The sequence below is a fragment of the Poeciliopsis prolifica genome, unplaced genomic scaffold, assembly GCF_027474105.1.
Source record: "Poeciliopsis prolifica strain line A6 unplaced genomic scaffold, Auburn_PproV2 SCAFFOLD007, whole genome shotgun sequence".
NCBI classification, from domain to species: Eukaryota; Metazoa; Chordata; class Actinopteri; order Cyprinodontiformes; family Poeciliidae; genus Poeciliopsis; species Poeciliopsis prolifica.
The window spans coordinates 10,632,501-10,660,416 of NW_026562382.1; the positions used below are offsets into that span (position 1 = coordinate 10,632,501).

General features: G+C 38.4%; 4 protein-coding genes across 5 annotated transcripts; 3 read left to right on the forward strand and 1 right to left on the reverse strand.

Moving 5' to 3' along the window:
- Window positions 1-1,717: 1,717 nt before the first annotated feature.
- evx2 (even-skipped homeobox 2) lies at window positions 1,718-3,785 on the reverse strand. Its single transcript, XM_055032224.1, has 3 exons — window positions 3,385-3,785; window positions 2,757-2,998; window positions 1,718-2,335 (listed from the first exon to the last, which is right to left on the reverse strand). Exons 1-3 carry the CDS (start codon window positions 3,776-3,778, stop codon window positions 1,718-1,720), a joined length of 1,254 nt encoding a protein of 417 aa, XP_054888199.1. The 5' UTR covers window positions 3,779-3,785.
- Window positions 3,786-13,490: 9,705 nt separating this feature from the next.
- Window positions 13,491-16,105, forward strand: hoxd12a (homeobox D12a). The gene is made up of 2 exons (XM_055032135.1): window positions 13,491-14,020; window positions 15,343-16,105. The coding sequence occupies exons 1-2, from the start codon at window positions 13,501-13,503 to the stop codon at window positions 15,579-15,581; spliced, it is 759 nt and encodes a 252-aa protein (XP_054888110.1). The 5' UTR covers window positions 13,491-13,500; the 3' UTR covers window positions 15,582-16,105.
- A 3,877-nt stretch (window positions 16,106-19,982) lies between these two features.
- On the forward strand, window positions 19,983-23,096 carry hoxd11a (homeobox D11a). Its single transcript, XM_055031357.1, has 2 exons — window positions 19,983-20,743; window positions 21,432-23,096. Exons 1-2 carry the CDS (start codon window positions 20,116-20,118, stop codon window positions 21,665-21,667), a joined length of 864 nt encoding a protein of 287 aa, XP_054887332.1. The 5' UTR covers window positions 19,983-20,115; the 3' UTR covers window positions 21,668-23,096.
- Window positions 23,097-25,470: 2,374 nt separating this feature from the next.
- Window positions 25,471-27,662, forward strand: hoxd10a (homeobox D10a). 2 transcript variants are annotated; one of them, XM_055032468.1, is made up of 3 exons: window positions 25,471-26,353; window positions 26,792-26,826; window positions 26,910-27,055. In XM_055032468.1, exons 1-3 carry the CDS (start codon window positions 25,645-25,647, stop codon window positions 26,928-26,930), a joined length of 765 nt encoding a protein of 254 aa, XP_054888443.1. In that variant the 5' UTR covers window positions 25,471-25,644; the 3' UTR covers window positions 26,931-27,055. The 2 variants fall into 2 exon arrangements, with proteins under 2 accessions (XP_054888443.1, XP_054888442.1); XM_055032467.1 differs by lacking the exon at window positions 26,792-26,826 and having other exon boundaries at window positions 25,474-26,353; window positions 26,910-27,662.
- Window positions 27,663-27,916: the final 254 nt, after the last annotated feature.

Here is a 27,916-nt window from a genome sequence, read left to right on the forward strand (position 1 = left end):
CGTCAGTATGAAATGGCCGAGGTAAACTAAGTAAAGTGGGGGCGGAGGGGGAGGTGTTTTGTTTTTGTTTGCAATCAGACAAGTCGTCACGTTGCAGTTTCTACGTCCAGTTCGTACCCAGACAGGTCAATCGGTTTCCCTTCTATTTGCGCATCAGTTCATTTCTCCGGTTTTATTGAACCCTATCCACTGACTTTGTGTCAGCCCCCGCCCCCTTTCAACAGTACATCAGTTTCGTACACATTTCTTACCATTTAATCTTTTTTTCTTTTTGCTTCAATTTTTGTTAAAAATTTAAATGTTAAATGAGTTGCTGCATATTAGCTAATTTCTCCAGGTGGGTGTTTCTGGGATGAATTATGGATGTTTTAATTCTTGTATAATTCATAGAACTATAGAAGATTTAACATCCCTCTTATTTCTATTGACTATGACTCCAATGCATATGTGTTCCAGTCCGAGTAATGGTAATACCTTTCTCATTTTGTTCGTTTTGTATGCAACTTTTTTTTTTTTTTTACGGAACAGTGTTGTCTCAAGGGATTATCCTTTAGTGAGCATATCATTTGTAAGACAGCAGATGGAAGTTTTCTGTTGCGACCCATTCTTTAAATTCTATTTTCTATTTTCTTTGTTCTACTTTAAGAAAATGTGGTCATATGTTTTCAAGTCAGTGCAGAAGGTTGCATCGAATTGCTTTGATCTCATCAGATAATCTTTCAGATTTTAAAAAAAAAAAAAAAAACTGGTACGTAAAAAGGGGCTTACGAACGAATCAGATTGGGTATTGGGTTCCAACAGGGTGTTAACAGCACGTTTTGAACTACCAGTATAACACTGAATTAAAGTAAAATGGGAAATTTAAGCATTATCATTTTTGTCTCTCCTAATAAAAAAATTAAAAAATTAACCACGAACAAAACCAAATTTATATGCAGTCGTTTAAGTGAAATAAGCAAAATGGAGGTCATGGAAGGAATGTGGGAATAATTTGACAATGAAAATGCTGCTTCAGAATTTTTCAACATGTTTTCAACATGTTTTCATATATATATATATATATATATATATATATATATATATATATATATATATATATATATATATATATATATATATATATATATATATATATATATATATATATATATATATATATATATATATATATATATTTCCTATCACTGATTTAGATTTTTTTATAGAAATCTCAGCCAATTTAGCAGTTTTTCACTCGGATCAAACCGAAATATCTCTGAACGAGCTCGTGCTGGCAGATGCTTTTAAACTTCATCACAACACATTCCCTTACAAATTACAGGATAAGACTGAAGAAAACCCCTTTAAATCATGTCTTCTCGTAGCAGGAAGGAATGGACTCGGGGTCAACACGAAACATCCGGTGGAAGATAAAAACGTTGGGTACGAAACAACCAAACAGCAAAAGTAAAAAAAAAAAAAAAAAATGGTGGAAGGGCGAAATAACCAGCCAAGAAAAACTGGTCTACTGGCATTACGGGGGCACGTCCTCTGAAAACTGTTGGCTATATGAATGGCGACAGTTCTTGCTGTTCTTGCTGTAGTAGTAGTAGTAGCTAGTAGTAGTAGTAGTTGTTGTTGTTGTTGTTTTTAGAAATAATACTTACACATGAAACATTGTGTCTGTTTACAACGCTTGACGCACACGTGTCTTTAAAAACAGAGGCCGGGTGACCAGTTATCTGTTAAGTGAGCTCTCCTCTCGCTGATCAGGTGATGGGACTGAGGTCTTACTGAGAACAGCGGCGGAATACGGCAGAAAGCTGCTCTCTGACCTCTGCGTGGAGGCCGTGCAGGTAAAGTCAGCGCCGGCGCTCCTGGAGCCCAGCGCGCTGGCTGCCTGGCTGCTGCTGTGGCAGCTCAAACACGAACAGGGCCCGGAGGCGGACGGAGCGCTGACCGCAGCCGCCGCAGCAGCCGCCGCCGCCGCCGCGGAGGCCGCAGCCGAGCTGTTTAGGCCCGCGGGCGACTGGTACAGTCCCGGGTGTCTGAAGCTGCACAGGAGCTCTGGCCGCGAATATGGATGGGAGAGGGCGCGGAAGGTATCGAGAGGCCGGATGGAGGTGGCGAAGGGTGAAGAGGCGGCTCCGGTGGCCGCGGCGGCCGCTGCTGCCGCCGTGACGCCGACGTGCGGATAGTAGTGCAGAGGCATGTGCGAGTGGAAGGGGTATGGTAGGCTTCCTGTGGCGGCCGCATGCGTCATCATGTAAGTGTAGAAGCTGGGGTCTGCAGGATGGGGCCAGGACATGGCCAAGCGCTGCCTCTTATCCTTCATCCGCCTGTTCTGGAACCACACCTGCGCATAGAGTCAGAACAAGGCCCATATTGAAGCTGCCGTGTTGCTTTCAAGCACCACATTTAGAAAGGGGAAGAGTGTGCTTGAGCGTGTGCAGCAGGAGGGACACACACGTCCTGCTTTTGACGATAAATATTTATTAGAAACGCTCCCGTTTTTATGAAGAAGCAATAAAAGTGGGATTTAGATAAGATGCTGCCCTTATTATGAACAAATTTGTTTTGGTTTGTGCAGTTCATATATATATATTATAAATGCAAAACATAAATAATAATAATAATTTTGCGTGCACGTTGGGTTAAAAAAATACCTCAAAGAATTACAATAATTATTAAAAGATCTGCATGAAATTGTTAACTTGTAAGATCTGGTATTTACACAGCTACCAGTTATTTTTATGCATCATGACCTGCAGCCTCACCTTAATTGTTGTTTCGGGGAGATTCAGCGCTGCGGCCAATTCGCACCTCCTCGGTCTGGAAACGTAGTTTTCCCGATAAAACTCCTTTTCCAGCCTCCCGATCTGTTCCCGGGTGAAAGCAGTCCGATACCTCCTGACCTGGTCGGTGTTGGAGTTGTTGGATCCTCCCGCCGAGTTTCCGTTCATGTTCGGCAGGGAGTTCGAGCTTGTGTTGGAGGACGCTGAATTACTGTCAGAAAAAACTGAAAAATAAGAAGAATTATAGGCCTATGCTTTTATTATTGTTGTTAGTAAGAGCTCACTAAGCTACGAGAAAAAAAAAGACTCTTGTGCGCCTGTGTGGTCCCACAACTGCATATATTTTGATAATTTTATTTTTCTTATTGCACCAGTTTATGGTGCACACACCAAAGAGCAAGCTTAAAAAAAACGAGAAAAAGAAAGAACTATAAGAAAAGATCAGAAAATGAATTACTTTTGCTGGAATTGGAAGAAATTTAAACGTAAGATTATGGAAAAGAAACACATTTTCAATTGGTGATTAAAAAAATTGTAAATAACTCCGAAAAAAAATAAATAGGCTATATACAATATTAAAGAGCGTTATGCAGGTAACACATGATCTCACCCTTGTTGTTTTCCTTGTGCTGGCTCGGCGAGCGATGCGCAGGGCATCCCACCTCCACATCACTATTTATGTCTGATTCTTGCGAAACTTCGGAGTAAAGACTCATTTTCTTCCTGCTCTCCGACGAGGAAATCTCCGCAGACGAGGCGTTCTCGCTGCCGTGGTGCGTCCCGAAAAGACTTTCGATTTCAAATTTGCCTTTCGTCGGGATGTCCCCGAGATTCCCATGAAGGGACGCCGAGGTGATTCTCGGACTGAGTCGTCCGCCGTGTTGGGAGTTTTCCAGGGCCTCCAGAACTGAATTCCCCGGCGCGTCCCCGAGCCTCTTCCCCGCAACAGGACTGTGCAGACCCCTCTCCATCAATATCATCTCTTTTCTTATCCTCTCCATCATTAAGCCGTGCCAAAAAAAAAAAAAAAAAAAAAAAAAAAAAAAGGAAACGAAAAGAAAAAGAAAGGGGAGGAAAAGGCACTAAGACACAACGCTTGTCCAGGGATGGGCTGGCTCACAAATGAGTTGTGTCAGAGCTAAATCCGCATGCAACTCTGCTATACCGTGTCTGGATCAAGCGTTTTATAAGCAAGACGCGAAAAAATGTAAGAATCTGAATGCAACCGAGCTGCGGGCGCGCATCCTTCCTCACATGCAGCAGCGGGAGGGGAGAAAAAGAAAAAAAAAAAGTCATTCATCAAAAAAGTGCTCGATGTCCGTTGTTAAAATGCTGCGCCGACGCCGCTCCAATGATCATTTATTGTAACAGGTTTATAAGCAAATAAATAGGAGAGGGCTGTCACTTGATGATGGAGGCGGCCTTCGGTCAGACGAATAATATCCAAGTGGAGGGAAGAGAGGAGTGAGGAGCGAGGTGCGCGTCCCTGGCTTGATCTCTGAGTCTGTTTCAGATCGCTCTTGGGTTTGGCCTCTTGGGGGGGAATTGACAGTCTGATTAATAAAATGAGCGGAGCAGCATTTCCCTCTTCATTTAGGAATATTATTATGCTTTGATTCTCTATTGTTTGCCTCCTCTCTTTTCGCCCTCCCCCTCTCTAATACTTGTTCTTTTATTTATCCCGCTTATCACATTTTTTGTGTTGTAGTTTATTATTATTATTATTATTTTTGCAACTCCCTTTGATATAATGTGCTTTTTAGTTCCGAGATTAAAGGAAAAACAATGATTTTTTTCACCTATTGATAAAACAATTTCTTCTTTTTTGTCTTTAGTTGAAATATGTCAATTTTTCCACCTATAAAGATTACAACTGTAGGTTATGTTTTACAGACACAGCCTCAGAAAGACGAAATGCAGGTGTTTTTTTTTTTTTTTTTTTTTTTTTTTTATGGATCCCCTGACAATAGCACAAACATATCTTTAGACCTTGGATCAAAACGTAAATGATATTTAAGAAAGCCTGAACGTGCCAGCCAATCCTTTAATGAGACACATAAAAATAAAATAAAAGTTCGTTTCGTTGACGGATTGCTGTTTTATTTGTTTGTTTTTTTTATTTTTATTTCTGCGTTTAAATCGAATTCAACAACTTTATTTTTATCGTCTTCTTTCCCTTAATTTTTGAATGCATTTAATGAACGACTTCTTCTGATCCTGGACAAGTTTCTAAGTTTTCAGTAGTTGTTCATTGTAATTATAGTTTCGTTTGTTTAACATGCTTCTTCAAGTAATAAAAAATATCAACACTCACGCATCGACGGGTTGTTTCACGATTTGAAAGGAATATGAAGACGCCTTAAGTTTCATCTGCGCGTCCTCTGGCGCCCCCTACAGGTTTTTAGTATTAACTACTGGCTTTGATATCAGAAGCGGTTCATTATATGTCCTGACTTGTCTCTTTCTTGACCTTTATTCGGAATATTCGCAAGAATTGTTTTGCATGCCAATGTCTGTAGTTATTTTTGATGAAGCAGTTACAAAAGAAAAACAGTCTGTAACTCAGATTTTGAATTATAAACGTGCCTCGATAACATATCTAAATTATGTAAGTTAAGTTAAAATTGTTCAAATAATAACCACGCCTTGGCAGAAATATTTATGCAGTTTTTTTTATATCTTTATCTCAAAAGAGAGATGAAATAACACAAATATGTTTCTGCAGGGCCAGTTGGAGGCATAAGTAAATATTGGAAGTGATCTATATGTTTTGGATTAACTGCCGAAAGTCAAGTGGTGACCCATTTTTCATTTTTTACACGGTTTCATTTAATATCTTGGCAGTTTTAAGAATTAATAGCACCACAAACAAGGTTTTAATAAGGTATTCTGTGAGTTTGAAATAAAAACAGGTCCACTGCATCGTAGTAACCACCTCACCCTTAGTAACCTGTTGGACTACAAAGAGGTTGTATATTTGAATACTACATTTAACATGAATTTGCACTGAAGATAGAGATAAAAAAAGTCCATAACCACAAATCCATGTAGTTTCACTGAAAATAAACAAGAAAAGCTTTTATATATTTTGTTATCATAAAAGGATGAAAGTCTTGGCAAACTAATAAACATATTATGTCTGATTTAAAAAGGAATCCGTCAACTTTTCAACATAAATGTACTTTCTCTGTGTGAGTAAACCAGAAAGTCAGAATGAATCCCATTGCTTTAATACTGGCTACTGATGATCCATTCAGAAACTTGCCAGAAACAGATTTTGGAAATGACTGATGAAAAATGACCTTAGTCTGACCAGTTTTGTTGGACTCAGTCTCTCTCCAGTGGTCAATGGAGGAACTGCAACTTATCCCTCTAAGGGGCTATTTGTTCCAAAGGTCCAGAATCCTGGTTTCCGGAGCTTACTGTTATTTATGTTTTAGACATTTTAGAAATGCATAGTTATGCTTCTACAGAATTTGATGACACACTGAGGAGCAAATACAGTTTCTTGTGACTCCACAGCCTTCATAAATGTTCTTTAATTGTTCCCTCTTCATTGCATCAAGAACTGGCAACATGTAGATTATCATTTTTGACAAGTCTTAAATTAATGAGGTATGAATCCTGTCATTTGAAAACCTTTGCAAGAACAAAAACTGGCAACCATTATTTTGCTTTTTAATAGTATTGCATGTAAGATAATGTCTTTTTTAATCCTTTGTGTGACCTATAGACAAATGTAACTTATAGACCAATGATTCTGAGCTTTATATGCACCTTTTTATCATATCTGCAGAGATTTTTGATCATATATTGAAACCTTTAGGAATTCACCCCAAAAGAAAACTAATTTACTGCACTTTTTTGATAAAATAATTTTATTAGAACAGAAAAGCATTTTTAAATAGAGTTAAATACTACAGATTCCATTAATTATATTGAAATCTAATTCATTCTTAGCTAATATGCAAAATCAGATATTTTCCCTTTGCATAACAAAAGGAAGAATCACACAATGCTTTTATGTGGTTGTGTTGTCCTGGGGAGAAAACCATTTCACCCATTTTCAGGATCTTCTGTGGAATTCCAGTTCCAATAGTGAGTTTTAGAAAAAAAATTGTGTGTGTATAAAAAGTGCTGTGTTGAGTCAAAAAAAAATTGTGAATAACCATTTATTTGGAAAGCCAAGTTCAAGTTCACCAGCAAGTCCAGGTGTGACGAACAACAAACTTAAATAGAACCAGTCTGACTAAATGAAGTAGGCTACAATATATTAAGCATGCAGTAATATGAGACATTCAAAGCACAAATGAGAAAGTCACTGGTGTCTTCTAGTCTGGAAAGGTTTGTACAGTGATTCAAAAGAATTTGTGACTCCAGTGAATAACAGGAAAAGCCATTGTCCACAAATGGGAAAAACATGGAACATCGCTGAATCTTCCCCGGACTGGTCAGCCGACCAAACTTTTTCTGTAAGTACAATGCATACAAATCCAGGAGGTCAGAAAAAATCCTAGAGCAGCATTTAAATACTCATAGGTCTCACTCACCTCCATTAGGTTCAATGTTCATTATTCAACAATAAGAAAGAAATGGGGCAAAAGTGGCTTCCTTGGGAGAGTTACAAGATTAAAACTCCTGTTGAAACAAAGAGCACAAAGACTCTTCTGACACTTACCAAGATGCATCTTAATGACCTTTTACCATGTCGGTCCAGCTCTGGAGTCAATGTCCTGACAGGTTTAGATGTGTTTGTGCTTCATCAAAGCTGATTCAGATTTTCCAGCTATGTGTTACATATGTCAAACTTCTGCAGAGGCCTGCTAATGAACCTCATTGGAATCTGGTGTGTTGGCCTAGGGGAAAGGGCTAAAACATACCAGCCCTTGAGGAGTGACTTTAAATAATATCCTGACAAAAGTTTAACTTTTTGAAAGGTGCGTTTCCCATTACATCTGGAGTGAAATGACCAACCCTTTGGAAAAATTTATCATAATGCTGACCAGCATGATAGAGGTAAAGTCAGTGTCTGGGCTTGTTTTGTTGATTCAGGATTACTCAACATAGTTTATGGAACTCTTCTGTTCTCTTGTAGAAGGTCTGGTCACTAATTCATGACCATCAACTCAACCACACTGGGCTGAAGAGTAGACTTTAAAAAAGGAAGACTTTGGAGTGACCACATTCAATCTTTGATTTACATCCAATTAAGTTATTGTGGTTTTACCTAAAAAGGCTCTAAAACATCCCAGTGTCATAAAATCAAAACAATTCTGCAGACAAAACAGTTATGTTTTCTTGAATGATCAGGTTGGCCTGGATTACTTTTTTTTTGCTCAATAAGCTAAATTATAATTTAAAACACTGCCCTTTTTATTTGAAAGAAATTTGTCTGATATTTAAATTAGTTTGATTATATGAAATATGTTAATGAGACAAAAAGGCAAAAGTTTAAGAAAGTACAAATTGCAATGTCAAATATGAGCATTGTTGTGTTTGGTATGCTTTTAGAAAAGAGAATCTCCTGTCTCCTTCCAACCTCACTGAATTTGATTTATGCAGAAAAGAAGAACAAATTTACAAATATACAAGAGGAAGTATGATTTAATGAAGCTGACTAAAATTGCTTCAGGCGTCTATTTATTTAAAAATCCATCTAAAAAATGCATCCTTTCCCAAATTCATAAATATGAACTTGTATATGCTAGTCCCACAAAAACATATAACCCTCATCAGAAAACAACTCATATTCTGGACCGCTGAAATCAATATGGGTTCCTCTAGTAAAAAAGTCTACATTAATCCATTAAATAATTTTTTGTTCTCATATACTTTACTTCTTTAAATAAGCTTCATTCGGGATTAGAACTGTAAATATCTGTTTCATTTTTGAAAAATTCTCAAACATTTTAGTGCCATAATAACATGATCATAATTACAACCTATATTTGTTATTTATAAAACCAGACAATATATTGTATAAAAACTTAAGCAAAATGTTTATGGTACTTGTGTTGAAGTAAAATGTTTCTATGGAATATGCAACAAAACATAGCGGGGGGTTTAACCTTGACACTTTCATCAGCAATGCAGTAGGCATTTGATTTTGACTTGATCCAAATCATAAATCTGCAGAAAATCTGACTCCAATAGGAGCAAATATTGAAAATCAAAAATTAAAAAGTCATTCAAAGGATCTGGGTTCACACAGAGGGATAAGCTTTGGGTCAAAACAGTAAAATGTGTAAACCTTAAAACGAAATATTGTCTTCAACAACAAGAAGATTATATTTACTTATCAAACGGTCTAATTGTCAGTGTTGGTGTAGTTTAGTACATTTGTCTTCCACAAAAGAGTTTAGCCATTAACTACTCTGATTGCTATCCACCTAGGTTTCTACTAAAAACGGTCAGATAAACTAAAAACTGTCAGTAGCAGCACCAACCCCCCCTTTGTTACAGGAACTGCATCATCAATTTTCTTTCCTTAAGTGAGAGGGCCATCTAGTGGCAGCTTCTTGCAAGTGCAGAAAACACAACCAGCAAAATGGTTGATCAGGCCAACCTTTTTTTTTTTTTTTAATTCTAAGTCTGTCTATGTAGATTCAAACATTTTACTGTTTACCGTAGAAATTGGTTACAGGAGATTTACTTTTTATTTTTCCCGAACCTTGGAGAGTTTTATCATGTTGTCTCACATTCTTTAAAAAAAACAAAACATAATGCTAGATATCACTGAGTCATGGATTATTTCCTAAAAGAGCATTTGGTTTTTGCGTGTCTCAATTTATTTTGCTTCAGTTTGTTTAAATAATACACGTCATGGAGAATATCATTGCGGGTTTTTTTTTTATTACTTTAATTTTTTTGTGCTCTGTTTGATGCGTTGTTGCTTTGTTTTATTTCAGGACGTTTTGCAACATAAACAGCAAATGACGTTGCTTTCGACCAGGTCCAAATTTTAGTTCATATCAAATGAATGCATTTCAACATCCCATAAAATCATGCAAAATATTTCGATTATATACAATCAAATCATATATGCAAGTTCATTTATTCATAAAATGTGTTTTATATATAAAAACACACATATAAATGTGTTTGCTTTCTAATAACAATAAGTGGACACAAAGTAGAAGGGTTTGTATTTTAGCATAAACTGCTTATATGGCCTCCTGGCTGGCAAAAAAATAAATAAATAAATAAATAGCTAAATAAAAAATTCAGGTTGCTGTTCAAAACTTATTGCAGCCTTTCGAGAAATGTATCCAGAAGCAGCAGCTTTAACCAAGACTCTTCCGTTTATTTAATTCCCCCCACTTTTCCTCGTGGTTTTCTGTTTCCTAATTTAAAACCTGCGATCGCATTGTTCTCAGTGAGCTCCATATTAAAGTGGGAGCTGCCTCACAGCGGATTATTATCACCGGCGATAATAAACAAGCCGCGATTTTACATCAAACGAGCTGTTTAATTTTCCACTCAGTAAAATTAAATTGCTTATTTGAGGAATCGCTCTCCGCAGTGAGTCTCGACCCTCTTCCGTCTCCTCACAGTAATAACAGACAGATCGGAAAAAAGAAGATAATAATAAAAAAATATATTTAGCTGGAAATGATCTGTTTTTTAATTAGTGCCTAACGGCTCCTCTTTTGAGATTTCATTTGTTTGAGCCTGATTAACTCACGGCTTCATAATTAACTTTGCAAATATGATAAAAAGAAAAAATAATAATTCAGTTTGCTCCTGATAATGAACACTGGAGTCTAGTTTTGTTTTAATGCTCAATAAAGCTTAGGATCGTTTGTGTTTGGCGAAATAAAGGTGATTTTCCACATCAAAAGCGCGATGCTTATTAACACGTGTGTCTTAATATTAATGAAATGAAAAGACTTTGTTTGTTTTGTTTTTTTTACATTTTCGTTTACTGTGCTTATACTTTACATCCTCCGACGAGCTGAACGCTGCTGGGAGTCTGGACGCTTTCGACACGTTTCCCTGTGCAAAGAACTTGAACGAGGGGAGCAGCAAGTTTATTACCAAGGACAATAGACGAGGAAGCGCTTCAGTCAAAGGCCATGGAAATCAGCCAGACTTGAGCTCCTCACTTTGGCTCCTGGCACCGTAAACACGGGGATTGAGGAGCTGTAAACGACACTAAAACGTTGTCTAATTTTGCAATTTAGGCGTTTATGAGGAGGGTCCGCAGCTTTGGAGCCAAAATTAACTCAGAAAACCTTTCCAAAAAAAGTTAATTGGCTTAAATGGCGAATACTAACATTGGCATTTGTTGCGTTTGATTTTAAGGAAAGATCAGAAACGATCACATGTTGCACCAGCGGCGTGGCGCTGAATTAATGTCCGTTTGGCTGTAAAAACAATATATAAAGGGGCCAAGACAGTCGTCCGGGGATATATTATAACTTGAATACGTTTTCTAAATGTCTGCGTGGAAAACATTTTGAGACGCGTACGAAAAAAAAGACTGTTGTCTAATCTCTGTATCTAAACAGCGTGGAAAGAATCAAAACATTTCTGATAGTTCAGATGATCCTCATGAAAATGACGAGATAGCTGAAACTCCGCCATTAATGAAGAACAGACTCCCAGGTCACTGTCTAAATGCTCTCATGTTTAACTGGGAAAAGGGAGGAAGAAGTCGGACACATTTGTACAACAGATCGTTGTAATTTGATCAATAAGACCGAGTTGAACACCTGAAAGACACTTTAGTGAATTAGTTGAATTTGATTTATTGTTATTTTTGAAGTACATTTATAACTAACTAATCATTAAGATGAGTTTTGCTCAACTGATCGGGCCTTGAATGCTGACAAAACTAAGAATTGTTTTCCGATTTCGGCGTGAACCGCCGCTGAAACATCAGCGAAGCTTTTTTATTTAAGGTTGAATAAAACCAATCGGACATGTTTTATTGTAAAAGTGACATTACCAAGCTGAATGGGGGAAACACGAGGAGTGTGTCAGGCTGGGGGAGGGCATGTTACATTAGACGGGTATAGAAACTGTTCTGTGTATGAATCTCCGTGTGAATTGCCACACATACACACACACACACACACACACACACACACACACACACACACACACACACACACACGAAAATGAACATTAAAATAAAACAAATCTATTCGAGGTGCGTAGAAGCCATTTCCCTGACCAAAGCTAGAATGTCCTGCTTGTTGGAAGCGACTGTCTCAAGGTTAAAAAGCCCAGCTTGGTATTTTTGGCTTGACTTTAGCAACGTGGCTAAAGTTGTTACAGAAAAACTTACACTTTTATTATCACATCTACAGAAACTTTCTCAACCAGGAAACGTGTGTAAACTCCTCACCTTTATTTATTCATTCAGTATGACATATCAGCCTGGATTGAACTTTGGACACAAGGAATGAGAATACAGATGACTGAATCGACACGTTTAATGGGATAAAACTTAGTTTGGATTTGTTTTATATAAATATATGAAAAGAAGTAGCTACTAATTAAGCAAGGTGTTTCTGTTTTCACTAATTATTGCTGAACCCCCCCCCCCCCAGAATTTCCTCTTGAAACGAATGTAGTGTCTATTTTAGTTTAATCGGATCCAGTCTGATCTGATGTAGTACATATATATTGTAGTCTACGTTTTATCAACTAAACTAATATGTCTGACTGAAACATAAACAATTTCGTCGCCGAATATTGAATACCTCCCAAAACTCATTTGCACGGTGTGGCGTTCAGATAGTGCTGAATTCTCCGAAAAAGCTTGAAAGCATGTCGAACAATGTGTGGACACACCCTGTATGCGTATGAAAGCCTTAGTTTTGAACAACTGAAATGCACACGTACAATTGGGTTTTGGAGTACAATGCAATGTTATCATGCTTTGGCAGGATGCATGGGAAAATAGGAAACACCGAGCAAAAGAGCTCACAATCTGCAATCATTAAGCATAATTCAGAGATGGAAATGTGAGTTGCTTGCAGCATCATTTACAGAGAAATGTTCTTCTCTCTGTTGAACGTTATTTGTGAGAGAACTGCCGTTTTTAATTAAACTGTGGATATTTGCTACACAGCGGTTGTAGATGGGGCTTTTTGAAACCGAGTCAACAATTTTTATGAACAAAACATTAAAGCAAGAAGGAGAAGAAGAAGAAAAAAGTTGTTGGCCAAACCAAATCCACCGGAGCTTTTCGTGCTGATGTGTGTAATTATAACTGTGCCTTTGCCCGCAGCTTTAGGGCCTTTATACGAATAAAAGGTGGCTTGAACAGCCTGTAAAATGGAGACCACGAAGAAAGGAGCAGCAGCAGCAGGTCTGTTACCATAGCGGCTCTGAATCTTTCATGTGCGGCTCCCATCATGTGCTTATGTTTATATGAAAGAGGAGTCGATCCTTGTGTTTCTCAGTCACCTTGGTCATGTTATAGGTTCTGTGATCAAAGCTATATATATTCTTAAGAGCTGAACAGAAAAAAAAAAAAAGTTTCACAGGATGTTGTAATTTAGAGGTTCCAGTGTGAGAAAAGCTGCCTGTTCTAGTTTATATCAACATATTACCCCATGGATTAATTTTGCTTTGTATGACTGAGACAAGGGTGGGTCGGACAACATATTTTGCATATCACGTGATTCCGCATTAACAAATCAACAATTACCTTCCCTTTATTCTTCTGGAGTTGCAAAAGGACCTTGCAAGAAAGCGGTTTGTGCAAAGCTCCATGGAAATGTGTGAACGGAATCCCTTAAATCCCGGCTATGTTGGTTCTCTGCTGAATTTCGCTGCCCCAGAATCGCTCTACTTCTCCAACCTTTGCGGCAATGGGGCCCATATACCAGGGCTGCATCAGCTCCCTGCGTATAGCAGAAGAGAGGTTTGCGCGCACCCGTGGTCTCCGTCAAGTTCGTGTGCCGCGGCTCCTCCGAGTCAGAGCCGCCCCTTCGGAGGCTTTTGCCCGCCGTTCACCAACTCCACCGGCGGCCTTGTCAAGGCGCACCCGGAGGAGCGTGACCACGCTCGGTGCTTCCAAAAGACCGGGGAGGCTGGCAGGCTACAGGAAGCAGTGTATGCTGCGTCGGAAGACGGGATCCGTGGAATCTCAGAGTTAGAAACAGAGTCACACTGCTCTGAGACTCAGCTTGATCCGGATTCATCAGCGCCTCTGAGCGGCACCAAGCAGGAGCACAAACCCACTGAGGCACCATCAAATAGCCCGTGCTCCAGGACCACATTTGGCCAAGGTGAAGGACAAAACAAAGACTATTTTATTTGCCTGTTTCAAGTCTAGTTAGGATAATTTGCCTCTTTTCAACACTTTAAATCAGATGCTACTAACTAAAACCTTTGGTTTGGACTTAGGATTTTAAGAAACGGCTCCCTAAGCCCCTCTTATTCAGAGTTTTTGGAAAGATCCAAAATCCAAGAGTTTACTTTTCACACTCTGTGCTATGCAATTATGACATACAGAGATATATTCTATTCTGAAACCATCATTGTTATGTACATATGTATATATCAAAAGTATATAACATCAAACTAAAACAAAATCTATTAAAACACAATAAATATAACAGTTAGTAGACGGGGATTACTAAATATAAAATGGAATATAGTTAAAGAATTTGGAAATTGGCCTCGCGCTATACAATGCAAATTTCCTACGAACAAAAACATTAAAAAACAACAGAAGATGACAGTGAAAACTCCCAAAGTAACGTTTCAAATCTGACAAATGAAGACGGCCAGCGCCCAGCCATGGTGATATGTGCATATAAAGTGCAAACTGGAGTCGACATTACAGTAAGACGCAAGTGCTTTTTAATAATTCAAGGCACTTGCTGGATAATACAACTTTAGAGTTTTCTTTGAGAGCTTCCAGTTTGGACCTTTCCTCTTTTCATTTTCCAAAGACTAATATCAGAAATGTATGAAAAATATATTAAATCACGCTTCAAGTGCACTTTACAGCCCAACTGCAGAAGATGGAATTACAAGATAACTAGAGCATCAACATGCTTTTTTTTTATTTTTTGCTTTGATCATTAGCATGCTGTTACAAATAGGAGTTCTTAATTGTGGAGTTGGATGGAGGAGGCGTGAAAAAACAAAAATCTGCTTCTCAGTGTTTGATGATCAGAACTGATCCAGAGAAACTCGACCGATTCAGGCCTCTGGCCCATTGATCGACGCAACTCTTGGAATTTACACCGCTTTTCTTTCTCTGCACTTCTGCATCTATCCATACTTAAGTTTATTTTGAGTTTGAAAAGGCGGACCCGCTTCCTTTGTGACATCATGAAAACCCATCCAATTCCGTCAGATTGCATGAACACATTCAGAAGTTATTCACAGTCCAATTTGACCGTAATTCTAATGAAATGCAGTCCATTTTATTAGACTTAGTTGAGTAATATTTGCCAATGGGGAAATGTTGTATATCCTTTTAAACATTTTTCCCTTTGAATTTATATGTTGTTTGTGTGTGTGTGTGTGTGTGTGTGTTATTTATTTATTTTTTATTTTTGTAAAAGCGTTAAACCTGTCGCCTCTCTCTCCTCCTCAGGTGCCCCCTGGTGCTCTTCACACGTGAAAGCCCGAAAGAAGAGGAAGCCTTACACGAAGCCCCAGCTCGCTGAACTTGAGAATGAATTTCTGCTGAACGAGTTCATCAATCGCCAGAAGAGAAAAGAACTGTCAGATAGACTCGCACTCAGCGACCAGCAGGTGAAAATCTGGTTCCAGAACCGCCGGATGAAGAAGAAGCGCCTCATGATGCGCGAACACGCTTTCGCCTCGTACTGATGTGACCTTTGGACTTGATCCTGAACCGGCTGGGGAATAATTCCAGACTTGCTCTGTCGTCCCTTCTCTGCTTTCTGTAGCTATGTCTTCGCTGGTATTAAATTGTACATCTCAGTTTTATTATTTGGAGTCGCGGGAAGGTTTTTGGAGCGGATTATTGAGCACAAAGCGCACGACTGCCACTCTACCGACCGGATGTCTGGTCCTATATTTACTCCTGTCTGTTTTCTATCTAAGTTAACAAAAGCACTTTGGCTATTTTTTAGGAAAGGATTGCTTGATCTTACACCAGGATTATTTTCGCTACACAGACGGACACACTGTTTCACGCAAACACATTTTGTTTCATGGGCCTAAAGTAAAAAGCCTAAAATAACAAGCTATAATGCTGGTATTTCTTATCTTTGAGCTCAACGTTCTTATTAGCTCAAGATGAATTCTAGGATTTTTTTTTTATCAGGATCCCTCCTTTTTAGTGCGAAGCTGTATTTCGCGCGAAGGTTTTCTTATGATAACTCAAGTCGTTCCCATGTAACATTGTTGTCAAAATTGAAAGATTAAAAAAAAAAAAAAAATATATATATATTATATATATATATATATATATATATATATATATATATATATATATATATATATATATATATATATATATATATCTTAATTATATATATATATATATATATATATATATATATATATATATATATATATATATATATATATATATATATATATATAATTATATTGTGGTTGCATGTCCTTTCTATCACACGTTTCGGCAAAGCAAATTGCGTGCCCGCCTATTTAATTCCTTTCTGAATCTATTTTATAATCTTTTACATTTTATGTTCATTTATTTATTTCTGATTTGTATGAGTAACAATTCAAACGAGCAATGCGAGTTAATGTGGAAGAATTTGAGGGTGCTCCATTAAACAATACATATTTTCTTGTCTTCTTTCATATGGTTGCAAAGTGACTTTTGTCTCTTTTATTCGGTTTAATGCATGTCGAAAGGGCATCCTAGTGACTCTTTGAATGTGTTTTTTTTTTTTTTTAACACCAGAAATGATGCATCTTTGGAATTACAAACACAACCATGAAGAGTCTCCTTCACGGACAGTAGGAAAAATGGGTCGGTAGTCAGGACGCAACAACAGAAGACACGGAGTTGTAAATAAACGTAATTTTAAAATACTTGTTGTTGAATATTATTGTATAATATGTTCATGTGGCGGCGTTTGTTCGTGTGTCAATCAGATACTCAGACATTCGCTCAGTGGAATCTGTGCAGCCTTTGCTACATTTAAATTAGTTCTGTCTGCAGTTTTGCAGAAGTGAAACAGTAGTGGAGAGGTCAGAATTTACAAGTTCTCCAATGCTTCAAATGCGTGCAACAAAGGGACAATCATTATTTTTAGCCACACAGATCCCACAATATTATCTTTCCCTGGATAATATGTTATGCATCATATTTGCTGAATTCGCAATCATTTAAAGGCGCTGCGCTTATTTTTAAGTAATTTCCTAATTCCACTGAGCAGTCTTGCAGGGGTGAGAAAGTAGTGGAGAAAACAACAAATACAGGCTCTCTCACTACAACTACTGTTTGACATGCGCACACGCAGCGATGAGTAAATGTTATTTTTAGCCCACAAGATCTCCATAAAATATTATCTCCTGATAGAATATCCAGCACTCTGTTTGATACGAAATACCCCAGTAGTTAATATCACCTTGTTTATTTATCTGCGTAAATCTTCCTTGACGTGCGTTACACAGCAGCCGCAACCATCACCCACAGTGGGCAATTCCTGTGGCTGTGACCTATCGTGTCGGATGTAATTCAATAGTCAAACACCTCCTGAGTATCTCTATCACGCTTGCTGCACATTAAAAGACCCCAAAGCAGACGTTCAAGTGAAAGTGTTTTTATTATCCTTTTTTTTTTTTTTTTTTTTTTTTTTTACAGAAAAACAGGCTTCTCGTTGTGATTGAGGAGTGACCCGGTGGTCTCAAATTGTCACTCCAAGACACAGATAAGAGACTGAAGATCACGTCTTGGGAGTGGGTGGGTGGGGATGACGAAACAGCAAAGGAGCAGCGTGGGAGACATATAACAATGGAGAGCGTCCATCTGTGACTATTCTACACATAATCAAGTTCTCAACACCGCATCGATGGAGCTCACTTATTTCTCTGACACACTCTTTAATGTGCAAGAAGAGACAAAATCTTAGATTTGTCACTACTGTCAGATAAAAAAAAAAAGCACTTTTACCATATTTTCCACACTCAATGAGTTTGTGTGTATTTTGCATTTTCTTTGTTGTAACGCCTCAACACACACATTTAAAGTGCTGTAAATGCTTTTTAAAGCATAATTTCATTTATCTGCATAGTATTTCTAGCATAATATTGCTGCTTCTCTTTGCTCTTTCTCTTAAACATAAAAAGGGCTGCAGAAAGAAAGTTAAGGTCAAGTTAGCATGACTGCGGCGTCAAACAGTCCAAACAAAAGGACACGTGTTTTTGTGGATGCAAAAAGGATTTTTACTTGAAGAATCCACATCAGTCTTCAGTATACAAGTTCGGATTTTACGCAGTAAGTAAATTAGAGGCTTTGCAACACTATCACAAAGGGTTTTAGAAATAATATAGCATATGTTTTGGACATTTTCTATTTAAAACAACCTTAAGCCAACAGTGCATTTAGTTCATGTCTATATTTGAAAAATTGATTTGAGAAGGTATTTTGGTGCAACTGCGTTACAATGTTGAAAGTAATAATAAAATCACACTTCGCCACAAACAGATAATCCATACAATTAACCATCTTAATTAAGTCACCAGAATTTGGGGTTGTTAAACTGTCAAAACATAATATGCAACGAATAAGGACTACTGTGTGTTTTCCCTAGACAACTTCAGCTTTCAGTATTCAACAATTATGCAGCACTGCACTTGTGTCTAGCTTAAAACAAAAAATAAAAATAAGAACAATGACAAAAAAAAAAAAAAAAAAAAAAAACGTGATTTCAGGACAACATAACTAATTCTAATTTAACTTAGTATTTACACTTGATGGGCCACATGTTCCGCCTGTGTGGGTCCAGTCAAAATGATCTTAAAAGAGAGACCAGAGAGTAACGTACAGACAGAAATCTCCACTGCTGAATTAAAGAGGTTGCCTGAAATCTTCGTGGGTTTGATCGTTCAAAGCAAACAACCAACAAATGCAAACTTTGTTTTCTGTTTCACATTTGCTTGTTTTTGGTGCTTTTCATTGTGCACTGTTGCTCTGCGTAAAGTGACGCACTGAACCACAGGAGTTTGCATACATTTTACCCCTTCAATGCGTGGATATGAAATTGCTGAAAAAGCTTTCTATTTTGTGAAGTAAAGCAAATGATAACGATGATGATAATAATAACAAAAAAGCTAAAGAAAAACAATACTCACACTTCCAAACAAAAATATTGTTCGAGGCTGGAGTGATGAGCTATCTTCCCCCCGTGTTTTTAACTTGAGTTTTCCCACCGAGGAAGGAGGCGAGCTTTACACGCATGATTGCCTGCGGGGCAATAAAACGGTATGGTTGCAGAGGAGACTTGTTGGACATCACCTAGACACGGCAGACGGTCAAAGCCAGTTGTTTTGGACTTGGCAGTGCAGAATGTGTACAGATATTCACATTTGAATCTACAGGATTTTGTTTTCGACTTTTTGTTCTTTCTCTGGATATTTTTTTTCTTTTACCCATTTAAGTATTGGATTTATTTATTGATTTGTTTAAACTTTTTCTTTTTTAATTAATCAGTTTGCGAGCTTTCATACAGATTGAGGCATTTCATTCTTTTCGTTGTTGCGCCTGTTTTCCATCACATTGCTGCTGTTAGTCTTCACTTTCTTCTGATCTTTTTGCTGGCGTTACTTTTCGTTTTTTTTTTTTTTTTCTTTTTTGCGTTACCGCACATTGCCCATGAATTAGTATGAAATTTAACATTTGCCTGCAAGAAAACGTAATTCTGCAGTGGTGGTGACCTTGCATTAAGCGTGCGGATAATTTTTCAACTGTTGCTTACAGACAATGCATTCCCTTAATTTACTGACGCATTGAGTGGGTGTGGCTGCAGAGATCAATCTCCAGCGAGAATGATCCTGCTGTACAGCATTAAAGTCAATATTCCAGCAATGGTTAAAAAATGTCTTTTTTTTTCTATGAGCTTTGGGGCAAAAAAGGGCTGGAGAGGAGTTTCCGTTGCAGCCAGGCAGCCAATGGAGTCTCTTGTAAGCGCTCACATGAGTTGCTTTTTTTCCCCCCGTGCTGTTTTTAATGACTGATATTGATGTATGGTAATTTCTTAGCTGGATCACATGACACAATTACCTCAGGAATCGATCAAGATGTATTGCAGGTCTGCCTGCGTTTCCGATTTTTCCTCTCTGTCGGGGTCTCTTCGCACACCCGCGGTGCTACAGATGGACAAAGTTTAACGCGGCCGCGCCGCCAACTCCGTCCCTCTGTTGCATGGAGGAAAAAGGAAGAAGAAAAATGACGGAATTCGACGACCGCAGCTGTGCGTCAAATATGTTTTTGCCCAGCTGCACTTATTATGTTTCGACGCCTGATTTCACTTCAGTCTCCTCCTTTCTACCGCAGACTACTTCGTGTCAGATAAATTTTCCCTATTCGCCAAATATAACCCAAGTCCAACCTGTTCGAGAGGTCGCGTTCAGGGATTATGGACTGGACCATCCCAAATGGCACTACAGGGGCAATTACGCGTCTTACTACTCAACGGACGAGATAATGCACCGGGAACTGATTCAGTCGTCGAGCGGCAGGGCGGATGTGATATTTAAAAACGAGCCCCTGTACGGTCACCACGGAGGAACCAGCGCGCAGTGCAATTTCTTCGCGGGAGTGGGCCGAAACGGTGTTCTTCCCCAGGGCTTCGACCAGTTCTTTGATTCTCCTAACACGGAGCACCCCAAACAAAAGGCTGCAGAGACTGCTGCCCACGACCATCATGACGATGCTGATGCCACGAACATCAGCCAGGCTGTAACCAAACTGGAGCAACAAAACGCAGAACCTCCCGGGAGCGTCGACGAGGACTCATCTTCCAACTGCGGCGACAAGAGCAGCCGTCAGAGTGAGTCTAGTCTGTATTTTCCCTCATTATGCGTTGAACAAAAGGTGTTTGCAGCGTCTGGGATGCATAGTGTCCACCTCCGTGACGATCCGTGGGTTATATGCAGCTTTATAAGCATGCAAAAGCTTTTATATCCCAATAAGATTTACTTTACGGTTGTAAAGGAATTTACAATGGGAAACAGTTAAAGCAACCATGCTTTAAGGTTTCCTGTGTGCAAGAACAATGCAATGTCGATTGATTTAACTTAGATTGATGGAGCGTTAAAAAGTGATCATTTTGGCGGAGGGATCGATAGTTTTAAGGCAGATTTAAGATGAAAAAATTGGTGCGCATTGTGCCAAAATACGCATGACAATCAGGTCTTTTTAATGCAGATAACCTCTGAATTGTGTGTGTTTGAGTGTGTATGTGTGTGTGTGTGTGCGCGAGCGTTCGAGTTGTCTGTTTAGCTTTACGTGTGTGTGTGCGAGTGTGAGCGTGTGTATACGTAAGGGCCTTCCTACCAATAAAGGCCTGACTAAATTATTGCATTTTCTTTCTTTTTTTTTTTTTTTTTTTTACACAGTTTACTTCACTTGTAGACTCGATGATTCCGGACCCTGACCGAAAACCTTTCTCCTCTCGCAGGGGTTTGGTTTGTGTTCACGATTGTTTTTTTGTTTTTTGTTTTTTTCCTGTTTTGCAGGTTCATCAACCAAGTCCAGGAAGAAGAGGTGTCCGTACTCCAAATACCAAATCCGAGAACTTGAACGAGAGTTTTTCTTCAACGTTTACATTAACAAAGAGAAACGCCTCCAGCTGTCCAGAATGCTGAATCTGACTGATCGCCAGGTGAAGATTTGGTTTCAGAACAGGAGAATGAAGGAAAAAAAACTCAACCGCGACCGCCTACAGTATTTTACTGGAAACCCTTTATTCTGATATCTGAGGCTTCCTTTAGCATCCAAAGACACACAGACTGAACTGAAAAAGCTTCTTGGTACTATATAAGAACTGCAAGCTGATTTACCACATATTTTAGACAATTGGTACGTTTATTTTAAGCTGTCCATCCATTTATTGGCTTCTCACTGGCAATTAAGTCAATCAGAATATTTTCATTGTTATTTTGACATCATATTAAATATATTCCTCCTTCTTTTCTTTGGTAGATATATTTGTAACGTGCATGTGTTAGATGTTGTGTGTTGTTAAATAATAAGCAGAGCAAACAATTTCTCTTTTACAAAAATACTCGCGTGCGGCTCAAACAAAATAAGAAAAAGAAGAAGAAGGAGAGCGATTTTGTGTTATATTTGAAGGGGGTTGGGGTGTTCCCCACGAAACATGAAGGAGCGCTGTTTCAGCTTGGTGCTAGAAGTCTTGTATGATCCCGTTGTTTCCTCTGCTTTGAAAAACTGAATTGTTTGCTAAACCTTGAACCGTCTAGACAGCATAATAAAAAGTAGCTGTAAAGATCTAAATAAGGGGCTATTGGACTGTGGTGTTTCAGCCCCCCAGACCACATGAGGAACAGATCTTCCTTCCGGTCTTAAAGAGCTTTTACTCCACATCCAAGCGCATTTCTATAGGGTTTCCACCAGATTCAGATTTTGTTGTGTTTGTTTTGTTTTCTTGGATGTTTTCTTTTCTTTTTTTTTTTTTTTTGTTTTATTTTGTTTTTTTGATCTTGTTGAATTTGGTATGTCACGGACTTCTGGCATCACCTGCAAAGGACTTGGAACCTGCGGGAGAAACAGATTTGTCAAGTTTGACCTTATTTTCGACTCTGCTTGAATGTACTGAAAACGTGTTGAGCAGCTTCGCTTTACAACCCTGTTTTGCAAAAAAAATAAAATAAAAATAAAATAATAATAAAAAAATATATAAATATATATATGTATATAAAGTCTCGACTGCAACAACTTTGTTCACAGAAACCTGTTCATGACACTTGCAATGCAGAAGAATAATTAATATAGTCTCACTGTATGTTTGGGCCGTTTTCAAGTCACGAACGAACAGGAAGTAATGTCAAAGTTATTTCTTTTTTTCATGCACTTTTTTCATGCACTCTAATTTCCATGGGTCGTGATTTTATTCTGGCATGAAAATGGATCACCAACTGCGTGGTGTGTGTGTTTTTTTTTTATATTCACATTGTATCCACATGAGGGCAGACTTTCATATTGAGTTGAATGGAAACGCAGACTCGGGCAAATTTAATATGTATCCAACATGGAAACCAGTCCGAGGTGGAACAATATGTTCTGCCCAGGGATTACTGGGATTTTATTTTAAGCAGTTCCTTCATCTAAATCATCTATTAGGCTTTTCACAATATCTTTCCTTTTAGCCTTCCAGGCACACCCGTAAAGACACTTATAAAATTACCAATAAATGAAAAAGGAAAAAAAATGCAGTAATTATTATTTTTTTATTAACACACACACACACACACCCCCCCCCCCCCCCCCACACACACACACACACACACACACACACACACACACACACACACATATATATATATATATTATATATATATATATATATATATATATATATATATATATATATATGTTTTATCTATGTTTATATATTTATATATATAAACATAGATCAAGTAGTCGGATGTTCTAGTGGTTTCATCAGGTCTGAACTCACTGGTGAACAAACTAGATCAATTCCATCCTCAGGCTGCGCAAAGCAAACCAGCGACAGTGCTAAAGGCTATAAAGGTAACATCACATTGTTGATCTTGCGAAGTTCGATCTGTTATTGCATGAACAATCTGCCTTTTTCTGTAGCCGTCATAGCATTTGATATAAATCATTGCCAAACTGAAACAAAAAAGAAGAAGAAAAGAAACAAACAAAAATAATATGTCGTGGTTCATGTCTGTCAACCGTAATTAAAACATTTGAATGAGAGTTTAACTTGGGGGAACGTTTTCTTAATATATTATATTATATTATATTATATTATATTATATTATATTATATTATATTATATTATATTATATTATATTATATTATATTATATTATATTATATTATATTATATTATATTATATTAGACATTTTGTTTTACCCTAAAATTATGCTTAACAACAACAACCACAACAATAATAATAATAATAATAATAATAATAATAATAATAATAATAATAATATAATAATAATAATAATAATAATAATAATAATAATAATAATAATAATAATAATAAAACTAGTGCTTGTAGTAAAACTTTGACAAGTTCGTTCATTTACATTTTTTTTCATGAAACAAAAAAATAATAATACATATCCAATTGTATCCTGGAGACAACGGGATATCTTGTATCCATTTATATCCACTCAATCTTATGTATGTTTTAAGTGCATTTTCTGGCTTTCCTTGGAAAATATATCCCCACATAACAGAGGTTTGTTTGCACATTATCTGGAAAGGGTCGCATGATCAATATGGAACAAGTTCTTTTTAAAAGCGAAACATATTTAGCCTACTTTTATCTCCTCATTAAAAATATAATGTTCCTTTTATAAGCGACGTTGCAGTAAATTGAGCCATAGCATTTTATTCGCAAACTATTAATGCTGCCAGGAGATAGCATTCAATATATCTATGATACCTCTGTAGTTATATCAGACTTTGCCACTATATTGCGTGATTCTGCTTCTTATTGTAATCATCGCCCATAACACTGGGACAAGTCACAGCTTTTGTGGCTGGTATTCTAGCATTTGCCCAGATATCACTAAGCGCTGATTTTACTGGAAACACTTCATTCGTCCACCTTAAAGGCTGAACAATGAAGCTCTTGATACTGCGCATCCCGCTGCTCCCATCAGGTTATTTTTAACGCAACGAGTGAAATTAGGTTTAGATAGAATTAAGAACGATCTAATTTATGACATGAATAACATAAAGCCGTTCTCTGTGGACAAAGTACCAGGGGTACCTTCAGGGGAACCCAAGCGCCAGTCGCATAAAGCTCTGCGGTTCGTTTGTGCCTTTTTGTTTGGAGTAACGTGTGCGCATAATTCAGCCTCTATGGCTTGTTAAATATATTTCCAAAGAAGATGTCTCAGAAATTAGATAATATTAAAGACATAAGCAAAAAAGTGTATCTGCATTTTACTTTTCTTTTTTTTAAATTTAATATTTAGGTAATGTCTCTATATCTCAAATGCACATGTGAGCTCTTTTTCGGTTTTGACTTTGGAAAACATTATGAAATAATAAATGTTTTTAATTTGCTAATACGTTTAACTGATTATAATCTTACGATGTGTTGTCACCAATGCACCATTCAAACTGCAGAACACACACCACGCACAAGCACGCGCCCGCGACACACTTACACACACACACACACACGCACACACACACCACACACACATTACACACACACACACACACACTGACGCACACACCTTCATACACAGACACACACATCATCCACATTGCTACCCTATTACTCACAAATACATACTTTTAACCTTTGTGCGTAAAAACAAGCCTTACACACTGTTCTTGTGAAACAAAGAGACATCGACGAGAAATAAGAAATGCTTGTGAAATTCCACATTTAGTTTTTATTTTACATGTTCCTTTCAACGTAATCACACAGCCTCCTTCAAGTCGTGCAAAACCAATTTCAAGTCCGCGTCATAGGTGTCGCTGTTGACCACGTCTGCCTCCGCAGAGAGAGCGCGTCCAGCCAGAGGAGGCTGCGTCTCAAGGCCATTTTCAAATCTCATTGGTGGGTTTGTCATGTGGTCCGCAGGCATCCTGACTAACAGATTGTTTTTCCTAGACATGTCAGCTTTCAAAAAGACATCTCTCTTCTCTTAAGAACTAAAACTCCAAAAAAAAAAAAAAAAAAAAAAAAAAAAAAAAAAAAAAAAAATAGAGATGTCTTTCCCCAGCAGTTCACCTGCGACCAACCCGTTCTTAGTGGACTCTTTGATCGGCGCTTGCAGGACAGACAGCTTCTACTCCAACAGCAGCATGTACATGCCGTCCGGCTCGGATATGCACGGAACCTACGGAATCCAAACCTGTGGACTCCTGCAGCCTTTCGGCAAAAGGGGGGAGGTTGGACCCCAAAACACGGCCATGAGCGTCCACTCGTACATACCTCAGATGGACACCTGGACTGATCCGAGCAGAACCTGCAGAACAGAGCAGATGTCAAACTGCACGTTTCCACAGAGCATCAAGGAAGAGAGCAACTGCTGCATGTACTCAGATAAGCGAGTCCAAAAAGAGGGATATTCGAACGTCATTGGAGAACCCTTCGCCGTGGAGGGTCCGGAGATCCCGGTTCCGGGCTACTTCAGATTGAGTCAAACTTACGCCAACGGGAAGCACCCGGAAAACTACTGCCCGGAGCCGCCGAGCCCGAACCCGACACTCGCGCAGCTCAGCCGGGTCACTCCGAAACCGCAGCACGCCACCTCCTCGTCCTCTTCCTCTGGCTTTGCGGAAGCGGAAAAGAACGTCCCGGATCCAGAAACGATCACCAGCACACCGAACCGAGGGGAGAGTCCGGACCCAGTAAAGTCCGGCTCTGAAGAGAAAACCGAAGCGTCCAGCCCCGAGCTGCAGAAGGAAGGGAAAGGTGGGTTGGCTGCAGTGAAATGAAAAGCTTTTATCCGCAGCTCTGAGGAGGCTCCAGTAGCATCATAAAAGCAAGTATAAAACACAAACAGCCCTAAAGTCGTAATGTTTAATGATAGTCTTTCTCAGGTTGCAATAATGGGCAGCTGAATGCTTTTACCATGCTACATGAACCCCTCTGTCTCCTGTCTATTATTGTTTAGAAATATATATCATAGCACATTTTTAAGGTAATTTTCACAAATTGAACTTGCAATTAATTACACTAATTAATTGACTGACTATTAAAACTACATTTCATTAGTGCTACATCAGTTGGAATGTGTAATTTGAACTTTTCAGAAATCAACAAACAAACAAAAAAGTAAATGTAATGTAACACCATGGGTTTATTTTTAGTCCTTGCAATCACCTCCTCTAATTTATTTTTCTTATTCAGGGAAAAGCATTTACATTGCGTCTTATTTCCCAGAGGTGAGATCCAGAAGCAGCAGGTGAGATGTTTATGCTCAGCAGTGTACAATCTGCCTCGTTTCTTTCCTCTCCTCAATCTGCAGACTGCAAAAGTGAGGCGCTGACGAACAACTGGCTCACGGCGAAGAGCGGCAGGAAGAAGAGGTGCCCCTACACTAAGCACCAGACCTTGGAGTTGGAGAAGGAGTTCCTGTTCAACATGTACCTGACCCGGGAGCGCCGCCTAGAGATCAGCAGGAGCGTCAACCTGACCGACAGGCAGGTCAAGATCTGGTTCCAGAACCGCAGGATGAAATTGAAGAAAATGAACCGGGAAAACCGCATCCGGGAACTGACCTCGAATCTCACCTTTTCCTGAGCCTCCACGCGCCACTGGTTATAGCTATTTTTAGTTTTCAGTTCATTTGTGTGTTTTTTGTGCTTTTCGTGGCATTTGGACGTTTATCTTTACTTCCTCACAAAGCTGTGACTGTCTCCTGTGTTGCGTGGCGTCGTGTGTTTGTGTTATTTCATCACAGGGTTGAGCACTTTTTTGGTCTTAAAACATTACGTGGCGAACGAGCACTCCTTCCTTTTTACCAAAAGACTTCCTGAGATAAAATGGGAATGAAGAAGCCGTGGAGTCACGCAGGCACATTTTGACGTGTTTGTCTTTTTTTCCCCCCTTTTTTTTGAGAAACATTTCTTTTGCTCTTTTCGTGCAAGCCTCCCTTCTTTTGTTTGATGCAAACACGTTTCCTTGATGGAAAACAATGATAAACTGTGGATTTATTGCATGTTTTGGTGCATGTGTATCTTGCAATAAATATGTGGTCAAAGAAGCTGGTTTTATTTGCATTCGTGTGGTCAAAGGCTTTTCTTTTTTGATTATGATGTTTAAAATGGAGGAATATGTGCGCAAGAGAAACAATGAAAGAAAATGTTAGGTTTTTGCACTCCGAGTCAAAGAGAGACGAGAGAATGGTTTAGTTAATGAAATATAAATATATTAAATTACTCTAAAAATCTACGAACTTTCATTTGCGTCATGTTATATAGTATTATTTAAACCATAGCCCATCTCGCAAAGGAAAACCCTATATGAAATTCT